We start from the raw sequence: 23,759 nt of genomic DNA on the forward strand, positions 1-23,759 counted from the left end.
TCCCATGTATTCCCCTCCATCATGTTATATTTATTTATATTAGCTTTGGCCACATACTTAGGATTTTATTCGTCGCCTTCTGAGCATATTCCCTAACTACAAGAGGGAAAGAACTGGCACCAGGAAAATTGGAGCAATGGTTAGCACGTATTTTTGGTCCCAAATTAGGTGAGCCTTGCACCTCACCCACTACCAATTGCCACTAAAAAATAACACAGATTTTGGGGCATCTGGGTGGCTCAATCGGTTAAGCGTCTGCCTTCAGCTCAGGTCATGATCCCAGGGTCTTGGGATCGAGCCCTGCATTGGGCTCCCTGCTCAGCAGGGAGTCTGCTTCTTCCTCTCCCTCTGCCTGCATCTCTCTCTCTCTGTCAAATAAATAAATAGAATCTTTTTTAAAAAAATAACACAGATTTTGATGAGGCACAAATAGAAGCAGCAGGGGTAACTTATTAACTGATCCTGAAAAAGAAAAGGCTTTGAGGCTATTTCACACATTGAGTTCAAATTAACAAACTTTACTACCATGTTCCCAAGACTCAACCAGGAACTGGGGATCTGAAAATGAAAAAACCTGACTGTCACCCTGAATGAATGGACCATAAATAGTGGAAGACAAGCCTATGACAAAGATGATGTTTCTAGAAATGAAGGAACTAACTATTCTAGGAACTAAGAGTGAGGAGAGGCATTCCTCTGAATTTAGGGATCTATAAGTAAAATTTGAGATGGATCTAACAGGATAGTTAGAATTTTTCTACGTATAAAGGTAAGAAGGAGCACTCCAGATGTATGGATCAGCATGAATAAGGTAAAGAAGGGAAGAAAATAAATGGCCTGTATGGGGAATAGCAGATAGTCACTCATACGACTGAAATAAAATATAGCTCTAAGGAAGGGCCAGAGTTGCTGATGGACTACCAAAGGTCCACATCCCGGGTTCTGCAAACCATGGCTAGCGCCAAACGTCTGTGAAACAAAAATCTGACAATTTCAACAAAAATTGAACATAGCAACAGCTTATGACACCACCATGAAGAAGATTATAATTGTCAAGCAGAACAAGAACATCATCAAATCTAGTTCTTATATGTATTCCTTTACATTAAATCCATTAATGACTTAGCTGCCAGGCACCCTGCTAAGTATTAGGAACATAGAGCTGACTCCACTGCAGTCCCTGCCCTTGAGGAACCTAATAACTGCAGATTTCATTTGTGTATTCATGTGTTGATTAGGCCTCCTAAAAACCTGGTATTGGTTTATTGACAGCAAAGAAAGATAAATGACTTTTTATTTTAAAATTTTAAATACTTTTATTGTTACAGAAGCAGTCCATAAGCATTAGAAAATATAGAACCAGCAAAAACAAAAAGTAAAACATTTTTGGCACACCCAGAAATCATCACTGTAACACTTGGTTCATATCCTCTCACGTCTTCTTATACATACATATGTATTTTGCTCACAAAAAATGTTTTCATATTGTTCACAGACATACTGTGTCTTGTAACCTGTTTTTTTTCAGTCAATAATTTCCACTTTTCCATGTCAGTAAATGCTTCGAATACTCAGTACATATTCCAAATTTTCCCATTTCAGCCAAAAATGTCCTTTACAGCTAATTTCTCCAAATCAGCCTTCCACTCAAGACCTTACATCGCATCTCCTGATTACATCCTTCCTGTCTCTTTTAATGCAGTATAGTCCCTTTCTTATAATTCTGATTTGATGAAAAGAACTGGCCAGCTGTTCTGAAGGACAGTCCACCTCTTTTATTTGCCTGGTTATTTCCTTGTGATGTCATTTTACTGACATTTCCCTCTATCCTCTGTATACAACTGGAAGATCTAACTATGGTAGAAGCAAGTTAAACATTTTGGGCTAGAATACTTCACGAGTGGTAATATGTACTTTACGTTCCTTCAATCAGAATATACATTGTCCGAAAACCTGGTTGACCCACCATTAGTGATGATCAAATTGACCCCTGGGCAATGGCCATAATTGGGGATTTTAGAGGGAAAGGGCAAAAGGAGAAATGGAATAGGAAAAGTGTGAATACAACTTGGCTACCTAAAGGAAGTAGGAAACCCAGCAGCAGGAGGTAGGACACTGAGGACATCCAACTGTGCTTCCCACTCTGACATCGCTGCGATTGTGACCAATCCTCTGATCTTGTTCTCATAATTAGGAAGGCAAAAACAGAAACAGAACGTTTTCCTTTATAAAACTGAGATGAGCTGAGCGGATGCGGGATTCAGCCCACAGAGAGGCACCATCAACCTCTTTACAATCTGGGACAAGACCTATAAACATGGAGAACAGAAAGCTGTTTGTACCCACCCTGCTCTTTTCAGTAGCAGCCCTTTCCCTGCCTCTGGCCACCAGGGGGAGCTACGACAAAGCAATCGTTCCTTCGGGCGAGTGGGAACGCGTCTGGATAAAGCTTGTCCAACTTAAGGATCCGTAGCAAGATGCCGAGACTGGAGGAACTGTATTTCTGCTGTCTCGCGAGCACCAGTAAGCCCCTCCCCGCCCGCGCGTGTTCAGGCCCCTTCCGGTGATTTGCGGCAGGTGGCGCTGTCTGCGGCGTCACAGCGGCCGTGGGTGCCGCGGCGACGCTCTCCCGGCGGGCAGTGCGGCCCGGCTCTCCGGCGGCAGCGAGTGCCACGTCCCAAGTGCTACGCGGAGGAGCGGAGCGCGCGGGGGGCGGGGAGCAGCGCGGATCCACACTAATCGCCCGCCGCCATGGGGTCCTCCCAGAGCGTCGAGATCCCTGGCGGGGGCACGGAAGGCTACCACGTCCTTCGGGTAAGGGCTCCGACGACGGCTCGGGAAAGGCAGGCTGGAGGCGGGGTCCGGCCGCGGGGAGGCAGAGGCCCCGACGGGCCCCTTCCCGGGACAGCCAGGCCCGACCCCGAAGAAGAGCGGCGACCGCGGGCGCTGCCTTAACCGAGGCCGGGTCAGGAGGCCGCTCGCATCCCGCCTCCCCAGAGCGCTCCGGACGCGGGGTCCGCCGCACTGGGAGGACGGGGTGGAGCCTGGGCGGTAGCCGGCCACTTGATCGGGAGGCGGCCCAGCCGGGGGTGGGGGGCGGAGGGACAATCTTTTTCTCCTTACGGACTTCTCTGTCCCTTCTCTCTTAATTCTTAGCTTACAAAGTTAGGAAAGGTTTGGGGGCAAAGTCTGCAGAAAAGGTGATGGTGAAGGTAGCATTTGAGTTCTGAGAAAATGAAGCCTGGAGCTCGCAAGCTAGACGCGGGGGATGCGACGGCAGGTGTTAATTCACCTCGGCGCTTTCTGGATGTCCGGAAAAGCCAATTAGGCAAACAGAAAATGAAATGGCCCAGAAGTAGGTTTGACGGACTTAAATTTACTTGATTTTGTAGGAGTTTTTCCTCTCCCGGGTCGCTCCCGACCTTTCCACCCCTCCTTTTCCACATTTCCTGGTGGGGGGGATCTTCCGTTCTGTTCTAAAGGTGTGGTGGAGATTAAGGTTTAAGGTAAAAGGTAATGGAGAGGAACTTCTAAAAAAAAAAAAAATCTAGGTAAACAAAGGAAAGCAGCCTCAGTTACCAGGATGGAGAAGCATAGTATCTCAAAAAACATTAGGTAAGCCCTTGCTTATGAGCAACCTAAGTTCTTGCAAAGCATGTGGGTTTTATAGAACTGGAAGTCTTTAAAAGTAGCATTGACGGTTATGTGCTGTGACACCTGCGTGAGTGGTTAACATGATGGATTGTCAGCAAAGTGGCCCCAATCTGTAGCACCATTTCAGGACGTAATAGAGTGTCACTAAATGTTAGCTGCTCACAGGCAAGAACATTTTCACTGAAAGTGAGAAACTGTACTTTCTGGTGCTTACAGTCATTTTCTGCCTTAGATCCCATGTTTTGGGGGAGACAACATTCTTTTTTTTTTTTTTAAGATTTTATTTATTTGACAGAGAGAGACACAGCGAGAGAGGGAACACAAGTAGGGGGAGTGAGAGAGGGAGAAGCAGACTTCCTGCCAAGCAGGGAGCCCGATGCGGGCCCGATCCCAGGACCCCGGGATCATGACCTGAGCCGAAGACAGACGCTTAACGACTAAGCCACCCAGGTGCCCCGTGAGACAACATTCTTAAAGTGAATTACCCAGATATGGGTGTGATAGCACTGTGATTGATGACCTTTCTGATCTTCAGGATTATCATGTCTTGTTGCCTCTCCACTCTACTAAAAATCTCTCTTGAAGCCACACTATTGGTGGGAAAGGATGATTTTCCTAGAAAATAAGTAAAGCATATTTCCTTCAGCTAAGCGAACCCCAAGAGCCACACCGATGGGAGAAATTGAAGGAGAAATGTCAGATCCAAATGTAAAGTGAAAGTTTAGTGGCAGTACTTTTCTATTATCTGGTTTGATTTTGAGTATTCTACCCGGGGGTGTGATATCTGGTATTACCAGCTGATTCTCACAGTGGCTGATTGTGGCCATGAATCTTTGGGGATTCATGATATTTTAATGATACATGCACTCAGTAAAACAGCATACTTGAGTTTTTAAAAGTCTGTTAGAAAGATGTACACATCGGGCGCCTGGGTGGCTCAGTTGGTTAAGCGACTGCCTTCGGCTCAGGTCATGATCCTGGAGTCCCTGGATCGAGTCCCGCATCGGGCTCCCTGCTCAGCAGGGAGTCTGCTTTGCCCTCTGACCCTATCCCCTCTCATGTGTTCTCTCTCATTCTCTCTCTCTCAAATAAATAAATAAAATCTTAAAAAAAAAAAAAAAAAAGATGTACACATCAAAAGGATTGCAATTGGATGACTTCTATTAATGACTGTGTTCCATGCAAAATAAGTTGAAGTATGTTTTCTTTACATAGGTGCATCTTAGTAAATCAGCACTCCTATATATTCAGTAGTGCAGATGTGTTATTAATCTGTAAATCTGATTTTCAGAAGCACTAGGGACAACCTTAGTTTCCAGTCTGCATCTGGAGCATAAATGTTGCAAAAGATGAAATCTTACTCAGGTTTTATTAGAGGGCGCTTTAAAATAGTAATGACCATCTGACTTAGGAGAATTTTTTAAATGTTTTAGAGTTCCTAACCCACACTGTCCTTGGTTTCCAGCTATCTTTGTTTTTAGAGGGGAAAGTACTATGTTAAATCTGAACATAATAGAAAAATCTTCCTTTCATTTATTATGGCCTAAATATACAATGATATATTCCACTGCTGGATTACTGAGCTTGTAAACTAGAATAAATATTGTGAGATAACCTTGGAAGAAAATCACTCATGTTAACAAGTTCTAGAATGATTTCATTAGAAGTTTGTTTTCTTTAATAATCAAATAATCGAATAGTGCTTGGTAATAAAAACTTGTTAGTAATAGTAATAAAAACTTGTTAGTAATAAAAACTTGTTTGGGTTCTGGGAGGCGCCTGGGTGGCTCAGATGGTTAAGCGTCTGCCTTCGGCTCAGGTCATGATCTCAGGGTCCTGGGATCGAGCCCCACATCGGGCTCCCTGCTTGGCGGGGAGCCTGCTTCTCCCTCTCCCTCTACTGTTCCCCCTGCTTGTGCTCTCTCGCTCTGTCAAATAAATAAATAAAAAATCTTTAAAAAAAAAAACAAAAAAAAAACTTGTTTGGGTTCTGAAATAATAATTATAGTGACACCCATGTCCACTGCTGTTTTTTAATTATTTTCAAGTCCTTACAATTCACATAGATTGAAATTTACATTTTTTTCTATTTTTCCATATCCATTGGTAGATTCTGCTTTTACGGTTTTTTAGGGGACAGCCTTGAAATAGTTTCAGATTCTCCGCTGTGAGCGGTGTACTTTCCTTTTTATGTATTATGCATTTATATATTGATGGACATTTTCAGGTTGTGATCATACTGTATATCCAATTCCCCATTCCTACCCTAGAAGGAGCTACTGTAGTTTAAGTATCTTTTCAGAAATGTTTTATGCCTGTAAAAGAATTCTGCCCCCCTTCACTCTTTCTGTTTCCTTTTGTAACTGTTGGAATCATAAGATACATACTGTTACTCCCCTCCGGTCTTCTTATTTGATAATCATCTTGGCAGTCTTTCCATAGCAGCACATAGAGATCTGCCTCTTGGTTTCACTTAGCTCCGCAGTAGTTTGTTGTACCACAGTTTAAACAGCACCTCCTGGTGATGGACATTTAGTTTTTCTAGTCTTTGCTGTCACCAGTACATGTTCACCTTAAATCCTACCTTTGTTTTCACTTAAAATGTACGTTTTCCCAAATTATTGAATCTTAATGTTTGTTTATACAAACGTTGATCTTCATTTTAGTAGATTACTACATTGTTTTCTGATAACATGTGTTCATTACAGATCTTTTAGATAAGTTAAAAAAGTGTAACAAAGAATCTAAATTATAATTCTATCATCTAAAAGTAAATACTTCTGAAGTATTTTCCTGTGCTTAACCATGCCGCTTAGCCATCTTTCACAAATATTTTGAATGATAGGACATATTCGAGTACAGTGTGGTCTGAAATTATCGTAAGATGTCGGTTACTACCTAAATACCCAGTAGCTGAGGAACTGGTAAATAAGTCAGGCCCTAAGTGCAGATTGAAATGCCATACGTTCATGAAAATGGTATTTCACAGCACTCTGTGGCCGTAGGTCTGCCTCTCTGCGTGGGTGCATGTACAGTCGAGTGCCAGGAACATAAAGTGGAAAGGTAATAAGCCAGGATATTAAAAAGGATTATTGGTGAATGGTGACATTTTTATATTCCTTCTAAACTTCAGTATATTTTCTAAAATTTCCACAGTGGTCATGAAATATTTGTATATTCACAAAATAATTAAAAGATATTTATAAAAGGTGGACTCTTATTGGAAATTTTTAAATTTGTTCAGAAGTCTTCTTTTATTTGTTTTAATTTATTTGTTTATTTGAGAGAGAAAGAGCATGAGCAGGGGGATCGGCAGAGGGAGAGGGAAAAGCAGACTCCCCGCTGAGCAGGGAACCCAATGCGGGGCTCGATCCCAGGACCCTGAGATCATGACCTGAGCCAAAGGCAGACGCTTAACCATCTGAACCACCCAGGTGCCCCCAGAAGCCTTCTTTTAAAAATAGCATTATAGTTCAGATTCCCTTATGCAATAAGTCCAATTCCATGTTCATCATGAGTACCACTTTTATTCCCACTCTCCAATCTTAACATCAGGCAGGAAAAATGTTAGCCAGGGCTTCTTAGTTTTGTTAGAAGTTACTAAAGTTGAAGTATGTTGAATACAGAATTCTTGCCTAGATTCTCTTTTAATGACCAGTAAACCATATAAGGCCGTTTTCAAAATTACATTTTTGGAGTTGCCTCATTGATGCCCATTATAAGATTTGTTTTGAAATTTGAATATTCAGATTAATTGCATTCTACACTTAATATTCTTTGAGGTGTGGGTTATCTGAGGACATTCTGGAACCAATGTTCACACCACTTTGGGGACATGGAAAATGTCATGTTCACTATTCCTTGTCATTTCCTTCAAGAGAGATTCTGAGATGATGGATGTTTTGAAGGAAAGGCCATTGAGATGAAGCATGTCTCCAGTATAATAATAGGCCTTTATCTCCAGAGCTGTTTGCTATAGACTGGGCAGCATTAAATACTCTTCTTAGAGGAGAAAGTGACAGTAGAATTATTTCCATAGGAAATGGAGGGTGCCTTGGGTAGCTCAGTCGGTTGGGCATTTGCCTTGGGCTCAGGTCATGATTCCAGCGTCCTGGGGTGACTCCCATGTTGGGCTCCCTGCTCAGCAGGGATTCTGCTTCCCTCTCTCCCTGTGCCCCTCCCCCGATTCATGCTCTCGCTCTCAAATAAAATCTTAAAAAAAAAAAAAAAATGAAATACCTAGACATAGCTACTATTACATGGATCTGTCCTTTTTTTAATGGTGCCTCACTAATCTACATGAAATCCTGCAGGATTTCAACTTGGTACTTATTTTGAGAAAGGGAATTCCTAACATTTGATAGTCATAATTTTTTCCACTAACACAGTGTTTCTTGAACTTTTTAAATTCATGCCCCCATTTGAAAAACAAAAATCTCACTACTACTGTCTTCTCTCCTCACTCACTCTGAAAACAGTGGATATAAAAGGAAAACTTGGGTTATTTGGTGTTTTTCAAATACAAAGTTGTAATCGAAAAGCTTTATAAACACCCACCTAAAGATTATGATCTCCCAAAATTGATCTCTCCTACTAAAAGACTATGAATACGGGTGCTTGGCTGGCTCCGTCTACAGCATGTGACTCTCGATGTCAGGTTGTGAGTTCGAGCCCCATGTTGGGCATTTGGGGCACCTGGCTGGCTCAGTTGGTAGAGCATGTAACTCTTGATTCTGGGTTGTGGGTTTGAGCCCCACATTGGGTGTAGAGATTAGTTAAAGATAAAATCTTAAAGACTATGAAGTTGTTTAATAAACATTGTTTGAAATTCCTTTCAAGTGTAGGAATCAGATTATTTCAGTTCATAAATCCCATAGAATACAGTGAATGTATGTGAACCTTACACACTTTCAGGAATTGTAATTATCATTGAACATAAACTTTTCCTGATATTAATAAACCTTGAACAAATCAGTGTTACACTGTTTATGTACACTTTCATATTTTGTGATGAAGAGTGTTTCAGTGTATGGACTGTCATCCTCAGGATCCTTATTTGGGGAAACCTACTGTTGGTGTATAATTACAGTTTCTGTTCTGGTCAGTAAGTAGTAGAGTGCACAGCACTGGCTGTAGTGTTTTCTGGGTCAGATACTGACAGGGCTTTTTTAAATAATACCGCTGAAATTTTCATAAGAATAGAACTTATGGAAAAAAAAGAATTGACCTTAGAATAGCCATTAGTTTCAGTACATTTTGCTGGCTTTAATACTGTGCTAAAAGGATTATGTTATTTTGATTGATTTCATTAATACTAATCTGAACTAGAAAATATTTATCTGTAAAGGTTTGATACATACTTCAGTATAGAACTGTAGATTGCCTTCAGAGGTGTGATTAAGTAAGATGGCTTTTTTTTTTTTTCCTCCAAACAGCATGCAGAACCAAAATAGTTACTCTGAGAGACTAGACATTGTCCCTCTTGGCATTGCAAATAAATTTACTGCAGCATGAAGAGAATGATGCTAAGGGTTGTTTTTGTTTTAAGCACCGATGAGAGAACATTCCAGCACATAATCAGCAATAAGGAACCTTGTCACCTGGTAGACGTGAATATATTGAGAGACTTCAGAGTAGACCACCAGAGACCACTCTTGGGAATCACTGGATCCTAGTGTCAGCTCCATCGTTGTGTTTTCTTGGGCAAACCTTTGAACTTCTTTGAGCTCTATTATTTTTATCTGAAAAGTGAGGATAATAGTAGTGTCTCCTCCACCTTTTGTACTAAAAACCATATTAAATATTGTATATGAAATATTTTGAAAAGAATTGAGCACATTATTTTTTTTCTGGCCTGCTGCCACCTTACAGAAGGCCTCGCCCTTAAACTTCTTTATTAAAACAGTGTTGTCACTGGGTATTCTATAAGACTGATGAATCACAGACCCGTACCTCTGAAACCAATAATACATTATATGTTAATTAGAAAAATACAATAAAAAAGTAAAAAAAAATAAAAATAATTTAAAAATTAAAATTGGGAAATATGAAAAAAAAAATAAAACAGTGCTGTCTACCTCATTGGTTATCCCAAGGATTAAATGAGATATTCCATAATAAAGCATTTAGCTTAGCATAGGGTCTGGAATATGATAAAGACCCAATAAATGTTAGCAGATGCTTTTATTATTAGCATCTGCATTATTGTATCACCCATTGAGAACCACTGTTGCAGTGGCAATACTGGTTAAAATAGACCTCTAAGCATATTAGGTAGCATTTACATTTACTTGATAATTCAGTAGCTACTTTTTGTCTATGTACTTAACCCTATACTTTACTGCTTAAGTTTTGGGGCACCTGGCTGGCTCAGTTGGAAGAGCATGTGACTCTTGATCTTGGGGTTGTGAGTTCAAGCCCCACATGGGGTGTAGGGATTACTTAAATAAATTTAAAAAAAACCTAAAGCATAAGTTTGAGATCAGATCTGACCCATTAATTTTATTTATGTGCCTGCTAATTTTTAAGGATCCTCATTTTTAAGGAAATTTTGTCTTTTTTAAAAGTTAGGTGGGTACCAGTGTCCTTTTCATTGCTTGGCATCACAGTGATACTAAACACATTAATTAAAAATTCTAAAAGAGTATGTAATTAAAATACTGTTGTTGGGTTTGATGTACACTGTAGAAGCTATAGATAGCTTAGCGGCAGTTAGACTTATTTCATGGGGAGTCATTCAGTTTTAGAAACTGTCTTGTCAACCTCCTCACTTTACAGCTAAAGAAAAGGAGCACAGGATTATTGCCTAAGGTCACGCAGCAAGTTTTCTTTCCCTAAGAAACAAATACCTAAGTTGGTATTTGAAGATTATAAAATTTGGTGACAGGTTGTCAGAATTTTTGCTTCTTTTAGAGTAGACTTCAGTTTCTTTCAACATCATTTTCCTGATACACAGACCTTTTCTAAGAAGGTACCGTATGCTGATAGGTTTTAATTTCCTTTTAGTTACCATTAGAATTTTATTTCAAATTGCTTCATATGTTATAAATTACATCATAGGGTCAGTCAGAAAAAACATGCTCTTTGAGTTATTTTGGTAGAACATGTGAGAATGTTTTAGCAAGTAAAGCTTTGAACTCTTCTGGTCAAAATAATTTCCACATATTTATGTCAAGTCCCAAATAGGAAAACTGGTCCTTTTCAGACATAGAAGAGCTCCCCTGCCCCACTCCAAAAGTGCCTTTTTTATAACTGAAGGATTTAGGGTTTATTTTTATCATATCACATTCCCAAGTCTTTTCCCATCATTTTGATCACCCAGGCATATACGTATAACATGAGGCTTTGTGTATATAGTTGGAATGAGTCATCATTGATACTTGGATTGAACTTAATTTTTAGTCTTACTTAACATCCCTGCTGTTTTTAAAAATAGTACAAAAGTGAGAGTGTTAACATTAAATTGAGAGAGGAGATGATGGTGTAGACAAAAAGTCATTCAGAGGAACTTAACTACCTTTTATATGTGAAGGAATTGGTGGTGCAGTAATAAAGAGGAGACAGTTACATATTCCATTGAGCCCATTTTATGGAAACATCTCCATGGTTAGAAAACTTAAGAGAAATAATTCACATACTAGCCAGAAATGTGAGTAAGTGTATCTTTGTATATCACCTTATAAAATGCCTACTTTGATGATATCCTGCGTTCTGAAAGTAGCTTCGCAATTTCTTTTCTGTGTTACATTAAGGTGGCAGTTCTGTACTCCTCAGCTGGAAGTATATAAATGACCGATGGAGCTGAGAGAACGTCTTCCCCTGACTCCACCCAAACTTTTCTTCCCTTCTACTGTGCTGTCCCTCTGTCCCCAAGCCAAGATTTAAAAGAGAGAGTGGTTCATATGAAATGACCCAAACCTAGTATAAAGTACTATTGCACTTTTAATCCCAGAAGAAGAGATGGATGCTTCATTGGAAAGCAACCAGTATAGAACAATTAGGTCTGTACACAAAGAAAAATCCATGCTAAATCTGGTAAAACTTTCCAATGATCCAGGATCAGAAGGTGAGAGAAAAGCCAAAAGTTTAATTGCATTTATTACCTGGAGGTTGTTTGGACAAAACAGTTAATGGTATCTCTTAGGGCTATTTTTCAAACTTTATTACAGATCAAAGTAAGAAACTTACTTTCCATTGCAACTGGTGTGTCCTACTACATTTCATGCAAAATAATGACTGTTATTAAGTCATGAGTTTTTTATATTTTATCTATTCTGATGTTTTCTTATTTTGATGTTTGTTCTATAATGACCCACTAAATTAATTTCAGAGCCCTGAAACTCCCTGTAGTAGTTGAATGACAGCACTTTAAGAAGAATTTATATATAGTTGGTGATTCTAAGTCCAGCTTCTAATCATGGATGCTAATTTCTTTTTTTTATGCTAATTTCTTTTTATGTAATGGGGATGGATACCCCTTCACTGTGCAGTTTCTGGCATAGGTTCTCATTTTTTGCTTCTTTTTTTTTTTTTAAAGATTTTATTTATTTATTTGAGAGAGAGAGAATGAGAGACAGAGAGCATGAGAGGGAGGAGGGTCAGAGGGAGAAGCAGACTCCCTGCCGAGCAGGGAGCCCAATGCGGGACTCGATCCTGGGACTCCAGGATCACAACCTGAGCCGAAGGCAGTCACTTAACCAACTGAGCCACCCAGGCGCCCTCATTTTTTGCTTCTTGAGTAAAAGGTTTTGTCTTGCTTATTGTACCTGTTTTTTCTAGGTTTATGAAGGAAGTATTTCTTTCATGTTGTGTTTTTATATTGGTAAGATAACCTCCAAATTTAAAGTTCAACTCCTGTAAGTGCCAGTAATTGTGTTCATAATTTATTCTACCTGTCCATGTTTTGGTAACATTTATTTTTGTCATTCATTTGTAAGCATAACTACTCTTTAGTATTTTCACCTGCTGTATTATATTTCTTTTTTTTTTTTTTTAAAGATTTTATTTATTTATTTGACAGAGAGAGACACAGCGAGAGAGAGAACACAAGCAGGGGGAGTGGGGGAGGGAGAAGCAGGCTTCCTGCGGAGCAGGGAGCCCGATGCGGGGCTCGATCCCAGGACCCTGGGATCATGACCTGAGCCGAAGGCAGACGCTTAACGACTGAGCCACCCAGGCGCCCCTGTATTATATTTCTTAATTGTTCAAAGTAAACCATGAGGCCTGAGAAGAATTGGAAAAAGTGGAACTTCAGCATGCTTGTTAGAACTCTCAGGGAATGGATTTGTGTAGAGTCAATTTCTTACTTAAAATGGATTATTTACTGCTTTTAGTATCAAGAATGTTATATGCGAGTCTATTTGTAAAATGTATTTCATGCTTCCCATCATCACTGATAGATGCTAAATATATTTTAGCCTCTTCATATCTTAATTGTTGTGATGACATCCATATGCTGTATTATATTTGTATTGGAATACAGATCATGTCCTTAGCACCTAGACTGTTGGTGTCCAGTATGGTAGCCTCTAGCCACATATGGCTGTTTAAACTTAGATGTAAATTATTTAAGTTAAATGAAGTTAAAAATTCAGTTCCATGGTCACAAAGCCACATTTCATGTGTGGCTAGTGGCTACTGTATTTGGACAGCACACGTACAGATTTCTATAATTGCAAAAACTTCTAAAAACGGCTTCAAGGCAGAGAACTTTTTTTTAATCTGCATTCCCTACAACAAGACACAATCACAACTTTTTTTTTTTAAGATTTATTTATGAGAAAGAGAGAGAGTGTGCCCATGGGATGGGATGGGGAGAGGGAGAGAGAGAATCTCAAGCAGATTCTACACAGGGCATGGAGCCTGACACAGGGCTTGATCTCACAACCCTGAGATTATGAACTGAGCCGATTCAAGAGCCAAACCTTAACCGACTGAGCCACCCAGGCACCGCACAATTAAACCTTTTTCATAAGTGCATAGTACATACTCACTATGTAGAATTTGGTAAGTGGCTTAACACTGGTGCTTTTTCTTCCTTTTGGTTTTTGATTTTTGAAATTTTTATTCTCATTTTCTGCCAGCTATAATTTTTTGTTAAAGTCAAGTGGCAGTAGCATCTCTTTCAGTTCTTTTGGCTATTCTCAGTCTGTTGGTGGCTTGGAAATCAAGTAGCCAAACGATGTAAATGTAAATAGACTATAAAGAGTGGTCCTGAAACTAAGAGCATCCTACTAAAGAATGAATGGATCAACCAGGAGATTAAAGAAGAATTTCAAAAATTCATGGAAACCAATGAAAATGAAAACACAACTGTTCAAAACCTTTGGGATGCAGCAAAGACAGTCCTAAGAGGGAAGTATATAGCAATACAAGCCTTTCTCAAGAAACAAGAAAGGTCTCAAGTACACAACCTAACCTTCTACCTAAAGGAGCTGGAGAAAGAACAACAAATAAAGCCTAAACGCAGCAGGAGAAGAGAATTGATAAAGATTAGAGCAGAAATCAAGGAAATAAAAACCAAAAGAACAGTAGAACAGATCAATGAAACTAGGAGCTGGTTCTTTGAAAGAGTAAGATTGATAAACCCCTGGCCAGACTTACCAAAAAGAAAAGAGAAAGGACCCAAATAAATAAAAATCGTGAATGAAAGAGGAGAGATCACAACCAACACCAAAGAAATACAATTATAAGAGCATATTATGAGAAACTATATGCCAACAAATTAGGCAATCTGGAAGAAATGGATGCATTCCCAGAGACGTATCAACTACCAAAACTGAACCAGGAAGAAATAGAAAACCTGAACAGACCCATAACCAGCAAGGAAATTGAAGCAGTAATCAAAAATCTCACAACAAACAAGAGCGCAGGACCAGATGGCTTCCCAGGGGAGTTCTACCAAATATTTAAAGCAGAACTAATACCTATTCTTCTGAAGCTATTTCAAAAAACAGAAATGGAAGGAAAACTTCCAAACTCTTCCTATGAGGCCAGCATTACCTTGATCCCAAAACCAGACAAAGACCCCACCAAAAAGGAGAATTACAGACCAATATCCCTGATGAACATGGATGCAAAAATTCTCATCAAGATACTAGCCATCGGATCCAACAGTACATTAAAATGATTATTCACAACCAAGTGGGATTTATTCCTGGGCTGCAGAGGTGGTTCGACATCTGCAAATCAATGTGATACACTACATAAATAAAAGAATGATGCAGAAAAAGCATTTGACAAAGGACAGCATCCTTTTTTGACTAAAACTCTTCACAGTGTAGGGATAGAGGGAACATACCTAAATATCATAAAAGCCGTATATGAAAAGCCCACATGAATATCATTTTCAGTGGGGAAAAACAGAACTTTTCCCCTAAGGTTAGGAACAAGGCAGGGATGTCCACTCTCACCACTGCTGTTCAACATAGTACTAGAAGTCCTAGCCTCAACAATCAGACAACAAAAAGAAATAAAAGGCTTCCAAATCAGCAAAGAAGAAGTCAAACTCTCACTCTTTGCAGATGATATACTCTATGTGGAAAACCCAGAGACTCCACCCCAGAATTGCTAGAACTCATACACGAATTCAGCAAGTGGAGGACATAAAAATCAATGCACAGAAATCAGTTGCATTTCTATACACTAACAATGAGACAGAAGAAAGATAAATTAAGGAGTTGATCCCATTTACAATTGCACCCAAAACCATGTGATATCTAGGAATAAACCTTAGCCAAGAGGCAGAGGATCTGTACTTAGAAAACTATAGAACACTCATGAAAGAAATTGAGGAAGACACAAAGAAATGGAAAAATGTTCCATGCTCATGGATTGGAAGAACAAATATTGTTAAAATGTCTGTGTTACCTAGAGCAATCTACACATTCAGTGCAATCCCTATCAAAATACCATCAACTTTTTTCAGCTGGAAAAAATAATCCTAAAATTTGTATGGAACCAAAAAAGATCCTAATAGCCAAAGGAATGTTGAAAAAGAAAACCAAAACTGGTGGCATCACAATTCTGGACTTCAAGCTCTATTACAAAGCTGTGATCATCAAGACAGTATGGTACTGGCACAAAAACAGACACAGAGATCAATGGAACAGAATAGAGAGCCCAGAAATGTACCCTCAACTCTATGGTCAACTAATCTTTTGACAAAGCAGGAAAGAATATCCAATGGAAAAAAGACAGCCCCTTCAACAAATGGTGTTGGGAAAATTGGACAGCCACATGCAGAAGACTGAAACGACCATTTTCTTACACCGTACACAAAAATAGACTTAAAATGGATGAAAGACCTCAGTGTGAGACAGGAATCCATCAAAATCCTAGAGGATAACAGAGGCAGCAACCTCTTCGACCTTGGCTGCAACAACATCTTGCTATCAGGTCTCCAAAAGGCAAGGGTAACAAAGGCAAAAATGAACTATTGGGACTTCATCAAGATAAAAAGCTTTTGCACAGCATAGGAAACAGTCAACAAAACCAAAAGACAACTGACAGAATGGGAGAAGATACTCGCGAATGCCTTAGCAGATAAAGGGCTAGTATCCAGTATCTATAAAGAACTTATCAAACTCAACACCCAGAGAACAAATAATCCAATCAAGAAATGGGCAGAAGACATGAAGAGACATTTCTCCAAAGAAGACATCCAAATGGCCGACAGACACATGAAAAAGTGCTCAACATCACTCCTCAGGGAAATGCAAATCAAAACCACAATGAGAGAGGGGCGCCTAGGTGGCTCAGTCATTAAGCATCTGCCTTCGGCTCAGGTCATGATCCCAGGACCCTGCATCGGGCTCCTCCCACTCCATGGGAAGCCTGTTCTCCCTCTCCCCCCCCCCCCCCCCGCTTGTGTTCCCTCTCTCGCTGTGTCTTTCTCTGTCAAAAAACAAAAAAAACAAAAAACACAATGAGATACCACCTCACACGGTCAGAATGACTAAAATTAACAAGTCAAGAAATTTCAAGGGAACCCTCTTACACTGTTGGTAGGAATGCAAGCTGGTGCAGCCACTCTGGAAAACAGTATGGAGGTGCCTCCAAAAGTTGAAAATAGAGCTCCCCTATATCCAGCAATTACACTACTGGGTATCTACCCCAAAGATAGAAATGTAGTGATCTGAAGGGGTACCTGCACCCCAATGTTTATAGCAGCAATGTCCATAGATAGATGAATGGATAAAGAAGATGGACTATTACTCAGCCATCAAGGAAAAAAGATAAAATCTTGCCATTCAGCAATGTGGATGGAACTAGAGGGTATTATGCTAAGCAAAATAAGTCAATCAGAGAAGGAATTATCATATGATCTCACTGATATGTGGAATCTAAGAAACAAAACAGAGGATCATAGGGGAAGAGAGGAAAAAATAAGACAAAACCAGAGAGGGAGACAAACCATTAAGAGACATTGGGGAGGGTATGTGCTATGGTGAGAGCTGTGAAGCGTGCAAGACTGTTGAATCACAGATTGTACCTCTGAAGCAAATAATACATTATATGTTAAAAAAAAAAAAAGATAGCAGGAGGGGAAGAATGAAGGGGGGAAATCAGAGGGGGAGACGAACCATGAGAGACTATGGACCCTGAAAAACAAACAGGGTTCTAGAGGGGAGGGAGGTGGGAGGATGGGTTAGCCTGGTGATGGGTATTAAAGAGGGCACATTCTGCATGGAGCACTGGGTGTTATGTGCAAACGGTGAATCAGGGAACACTACATCAAAAACTAATGATGTAATGTATGGTGATTAACATAATAATATATATATATTAAAAAAGACTCTTAAGCATAGGAAACAAACAGGGTTGCTGGAGGGGGGGGTGGGGTAACTGGGTGATGGACTGTAAGGAGGGCATGTGATGTAATGAGCACTGGGTATTATATAAGACTGATGAATCACTGGACTTTATATGTGAAACTAATAATACATTATATGTTAATTGAGTTTAAATTTTAAAAAAAAGAGTGATCCTGAAATACTCTGAAGAAGAATGAGCATTAGAGTAAGTTAATTTGTGGCCTTTGCACTAACTACTCAGAGTTCTTTTAGATTTCAGTTGCTGGCTTTCAAACTGTGTTCTTTGTAGGTGAAATATTGGGTATGTTCTTAGGTTGTAATAATTTCATTTCTGCTTTTTGGATAGAGGGAATATATGTTAAAGCTTTTTAAAGTGCATGTAAGTGTACAGCCTGATGAATTTTCACAAACAGCATTCTCTTGTAACCAACATCCATCCCTTTCCAGGCACACTGACTACCGACCAACCCCCGAGTGCATACTGTCCTGATTTCTAACAGCGTAGATTAATTTGACCTGTTCTTAGCTTTATATAAATGGAATCATATGTACTCATTTGTGTCTGGCCTCTTTTGCCCCAATACTGCTTATGAAATGTGTATTGTTGTAGGTCTCTCATTAATATATTTTATGCCATTGAGAGAATATACCAGGATTTATTTATGTATTCTGTTGTTCGTGGGCATTGTGTAGTTTTTAGTTCAGGGCTAGTACAAATAGTGCTGCTGTGAACATTAACTGTGTTGGAGAACATATATGTACCCATGTATTTTTCTTGGGTATACTGAAGAGTGCAGTATTGGGTCAAATATTTCAGTATTAACAGATATTGCCAAATAGTTTGCTCATTATATTCTCACCAGCAGTAATTGAGGTTTCTGATTGTTCTTTATCATCACTAACACTTAGTATTTTCCATCTTTTTCATTTTGGCCATTCTGGTAGGTGTGTAGTGGTATCACGTTGTGGTTTTAATTTGCATTTTTTTGATGACTGTTGAAGTTGAGCATATTTTCATATTTATTGGCCACATCAGTATCCTTTTTCCTTAGGATCAACTAAAATCTTTCCCCATTTCCCCATTAGATTATGTGTTGGGTTTTTGTTTTTTTTTTTTTTTGGTAGCTTCATTGAGATAAGATTTACCTACCATTAAATTCAACCTTTTAAAGTATATAGTTCATTTTTTTTAGTATATTCACAGTTACACAATCATCATCAATAGCTAATTCCAGAACCTTTTTATTACCCCCAGAAAGAAACACTGTACCCATTAGCAGCTATTTCCCATTGCTCCTACCCCTAGCCCTTGGCAACCACTAATCTACTTTCTGTTTCTGTGGATTTGCCTTTTCTGGACATTTCATATAAATGGAATCATACAATCTGTGGTCTTCATGATTTAGCATAATGTTTTCAAGGTTCATTCATGTTGTAACATGAATACTTCATTCCTTTGTATTGCCAAATATTTCATTCTTTGAGTGTACCACATTTTGTTTATTCATTCATCAGTTAAGGGACATTTGGGTTGTTTCTACTTTCTGGCTCCTATGAATAACGCAACTATGAAATTTGTGTACAGGTTTTTATGTGGACATGCTTTCATTTCTCTTGTTTATATATCTAGGAGTAGAATTGCTGGGTCATACGGTAACTCGTTAACATTTGAGGATCTGCCAAACTGTTTTCACAGTGACTGCACCATTTTACATTCCCACCATTAATGTATGAGGGTTTGTTTCCAACCCTTGTTGTTGTCTTTATTTTAGCCAACCTTGTGGATGTGAAGTCCTATCTCATTGTGGTTTTACTGTCTCTTTCTTAATGATTTGCAGTAGTTCTAAATCTGTTCTGAATACAGTTCCTTTGTTGGATGTGTGTTTTATCTTTTCAGTGTCTTAATTGTGTCTTTTGATGAGAAGTTTGTAATTTTAGTATAGTTTATAAATTTTTTTAGTTTATGGTTAGTGCTTTTTGTATCCAGTTTAAGAAGTCTTTTCATATTTGAAAATCTCAAAGATACTCTCTTATGTATTTCTCTAAAGGCTCTGTCATTTTACCTTTATGGTTTTATTTTTTTTATTGTTCTTTTTTGTTTTATTATTTGATCTTCAAATCTGTTCATCTGGAATTGATTTTTAAGAGACACATTTTAAAAGATGGTTTCTCTCCTCTTGCTAGTTAACATTTTATGTCTTTTTCTTTCCTTTTTTTTTTTTAAAGGGATGAAAGACAATACATGGTTAGAAGAATAATGTGGGTCCAGGAATTCGTTGGTTATAAAGATTTGCCCTCAGGTGGTGATTACGGAGTTAGGAAGAGGAGTTTAAGATTTGTAGGACTCCTGGGGTGCCTGCCTGGTTCAGTCAAAAGAGTATGCGACTCTTGATCTTGGGATCCTGAGTTCCAGCCCCATGTTGGTGTAGAGATTACTTAAATAAATAAACTTAAAAAAAAAAAAGATTTCTTCCAAGCATCAAACATGCCAGGTACACCATAAAAAAAAAAAAAAAAAAAAAAAAAAAGATTTGTAACACTCCTATCATATGTCAGAGTCTTATTAGCTCGGTGTTTTATAATGTCAGCTCAGCGTTTCATGATCTCATTCAATCTCTGTGGTATTCTTGTAAAGTAGATGACGTTATCCTTTACTTGAAAATGAAAAATCTGAGGCCCAGAAAGATAAATATACTTTCCCACGCTCACACAGCTAATAAGTAGGTAAAATCATGCCTCAAAACCAGATTTTGAGGCTCTGGAATTCTATTATCTTTTCATTGTGCATTTTTTCAAAATCTTGTAAAATCTTAACTATTAAACTTTCCAGTTTAACCTGTTCATCTTAAATTGCTGTAATATTTGGCCCAATAATAAATGCTAAATGACCAGGTAGGTAGGTAGGTAGGTAGATGGGTTGTTTTTTTTTTTTAATTTAAGGTGGTTTGAAGGAAGCTGACAATGAATCAACAATTGAAAGATATTAGATATTAGAGTGGACAGAAAGAATTGAAGTAATAATATGATGCTTGAAAGATTGGGTGCCTAAGAGATTCTTGTCAGTGGATATTATTGCCAGAGAAACTTACCTGTGTGGATGTTTAATTTGCTGTGTTGTAGATACTATTTTCCATGCTATGAAATGTAGGAAGTTTCCTTTAAGTATATTAGGGTCAAAGAGAACATTTTCTGGGGCCCCCTCTGCTGGCTTTCTATTGGTAATTAAGATACATAGTTGCCAGAATAATGCTGGTACAAATGATGTAAATAATTTAGGAAAGAAATTAATTTCAAGGTCCATTAGAGGAGATCCATGTTTGTAGCAAATGCAAATAGAAAAACAAAGTTAGAGAAAGGATTATTTAAGCTTATTATTTTTAGAATTCATATTTGGCTATTGAATCTCTTTTGACTTATGGGGAAGAATACTTCTAGTGGTATTGGAAACTTTCCATTTTAAACCAATAGTGGTAAAACTTTATACCCGGAGGGTGGCATGATAAGCATCAGTGTGTGGGATCAACTTTCTCAGTTGGTGGTAACATTACAAAAGTACTATCTTTGGCCCTTTTTAACTAAAAGATAAACTTTTGGCAGCCTCAGTGGAAAATTCTGAAACTGATCAAATGGACTGGTTGGTTTCTAGAAAAAATGGTCATTTGGAAATATTCAGAGAATTAGATGATTAGATAAGGACCTTACTAAATGAGAAACTCTACCGTAAGGGGGCTCCATGGATCTATGGTAATTATCCTCTTTTCATACCCAAGGCATTTCACACCTACTTGCTAGGCACCTAATAGGCATTTCAAACCCCAGCTAGCAGTGACTTGACCTCACTTTTCTTCTCATAATAGCTCCAGCCAGCCACCGTTTCCCTTTCAGAGTTGCCTTTTGAGGAGAAATCTGCCTGCCACTTTGAGTTCTAGACGTTTTGCTTGGTAATACGTAGAATATAAAATATCCCCCATTTAAGAAAACTGAATATAAAGAAACTAAACAAGCATGTGCTGATTATTTTCATTAGAGCTAAATAATAAATCCCTTTGATATTTAACTTAATTTACAAAAGTGATGTAGTCCCAAATTTGCAGGAAAATTTATGTAAAGCAAGATTAAACAGTTTTAGTAAGTTAAGCATTGAACCATCTTTATGATGGACAACTATTTCTTACTGTAACAAATGAAGAAGACCTAGTTTTGCTTCTTTAGAAGCAATGATAGTGTAATTTGGTTTTAAATAAATAAAAGGTAGCCTTAGTCCAAGAAATAATGAATGTATTATTATTCCAAGCTTAAGTATCATTAGTCCAAAAAGTTTGGTATTAGAAGGACAGATTCTGGGAACAGTATGGGTTTCATTTTGAAAGCATTAAAATGATTTGTTACTGTGTAGATAGCTACAGATTTATGTATGGATGAATGTGTATATCATTTGTGTAACTTCAGAACTGACTCTTAGAACTGTTAGGACTGTTATAGATCATCAGCCTGCAAATATCAAGGCAAACCTGGTTTTCATAGGATAGTTTTGACAGTATAAAATAATATCGGTCAGAACAAAAAGTCCTTAAAACATGAAAATATTTCAGAGAAAATGCAAAGTGTATAAACTTTTTGCTGTTCTGTTCTGTCATATTATTACTCTTAATAGCTCCTAATATTTTTATTACTGTAAATTTAGAAAATTTAATAGTTAATTTTAGTCCATTTCAAATTTGGGATGCTAAACATTTGAGTTGTTGAGAATCTAAGTAATCTTAGTCTTCCATTTAAAGTCCCCTCTAAGTCTGGCTCCATGCTTTCTTTCCAGCCTTCTTGCTGGACTAATAGATGTAAGATACACTTCCGAGTTTAACCTCTACCATGAGCCAGCAGTCCCACAGGCAAGTCATGGGATGGTTTCTTCACCTGTAAATAAAAGAACTACACAAAATCTGTGGTTTTAGCACTTTATTTGGAGAAACCCTTTGAGAATCTAATGAAAGCTGTCGATCTTTATACCCAGAAAACTGCTGATTCATACAAAATGTTGCATGTAATTTCAGGAGCTGCAGTGTTCCCCAGAAGCCATCCACACAGACTTCAGTTTAAAGATCCCCTGGATTGTAGGTTTTCTGATTTTCAAAATCTGTAATTCTGTATTTCTATCCCACACCATCCTCTTGTCTAGCTATACTGTATTAACCTCATGTTTTCAGACTCCTGGATTTTTACTCATTATTTCAACTTTCAGATGTCCTTTCTTATCCCCTTATCCATCCTCACCTTTAAAACCCTCGACTTAAAACACAGTTCAGATGTCTTTTTTTTTTTCTGTGAAGCTTCTTCAGTCAGAATTAATTTTCTCCTTAGAACTTTGTACCTCCATTATAGCCCTTAAACTCGTTGGTCTTGTATTACAGTTTATTAGAGGGCTGTGTGTCCTCTGTCTTCCCTTCCTCTTCTTATCTTGTCCTTAATAGATTATGAATATCTTGACATCAGCAGCTATGTTCCTATTAGTTTTGTAATTGAATGGTGCCTTACTAGTAGTAGTAGTGGAATAAATGCTTGCTAAATTAATTTGAATTTTTCACTCAGTTGTGATGACTGTCTGTTATGTCATGTGCTATACCCTGGGAAGGTTGCCCCTGCCCCCCAAAAGTAGGTGGTGTGAAATAGAACCATAGAGGACCTCCTATATTGGATGAATTTAAAGAATGGGTAGAATTTAGGGAGGTGCAAGGGCATTATCTGGGAGAGATGAAGAGAAATGAGAGAACTCGTGTGTTTTACCTATATTTCCTTATCAGTGAAATTAATCTATTTTTGCTGAAAATAGATAGGTATTAAAATTTAGCTTACAATTATTAATTAAGCTTTGTATTTTACATTTTTGGCACTTTTGTTTTCACAGGTACAAGAAAATTCCCCAGGACATAGAGCTGGACTGGAGCCATTCTTTGATTTTATTGTTTCTATTAATGGTTCGAGATTAGTAAGTTAAACTTTTTGTAGTTTCAACTATAATATTTTGTAATCTTTTAAAAATGGAATTTTTCAGATTATCTGGGGTGGATATTTATTAGTTATAAACATTATATGGCATATGATACCAGTTTATAAAAACTATGTAAGGAAACATGAAAATGTCAAATATAGAATACTATACCTCACCCTTCAGTGATTATCTTAGGAGAATGAAATAGCTCCTAATATTTTTATTAGGAGACTTTCTATATGTTGAATATTTAGTTTTTTTTTAAGTAGAAATAAGATGAAAAAGTTTGCCTTTTCAGTGATTTCAGA

At 38.2% G+C, this 23,759-nt stretch overlaps 1 protein-coding gene across 2 annotated transcripts in view; it reads left to right on the plus strand.

Moving 5' to 3' along the window:
* The first annotated feature begins 2,620 nt into the window (after positions 1-2,620).
* GORASP2 (golgi reassembly stacking protein 2) overlaps positions 2,621-23,759 on the plus strand; it is a 36,874-nt gene continuing 15,735 nt past the window's right edge. The window contains exons 1-3 of one of the 2 annotated variants that reach the window (XM_036067305.2): positions 2,621-2,814; positions 22,517-22,576; positions 23,368-23,448. In XM_036067305.2, coding sequence (XP_035923198.1) covers positions 2,752-2,814; positions 22,517-22,576; positions 23,368-23,448 — 204 coding nt within the window. In that variant the 5' untranslated portion in view covers positions 2,621-2,751. The remainder of the gene's footprint in view (positions 2,815-22,516; positions 22,577-23,367; positions 23,449-23,759) is intronic. The other variant, XM_036067306.2, reaches the window with a different exon arrangement.

The sequence above is a fragment of the Halichoerus grypus genome, chromosome 4, assembly GCF_964656455.1.
Source record: "Halichoerus grypus chromosome 4, mHalGry1.hap1.1, whole genome shotgun sequence".
Lineage (NCBI taxonomy): Eukaryota > Metazoa > Chordata > Mammalia > Carnivora > Phocidae > Halichoerus > Halichoerus grypus.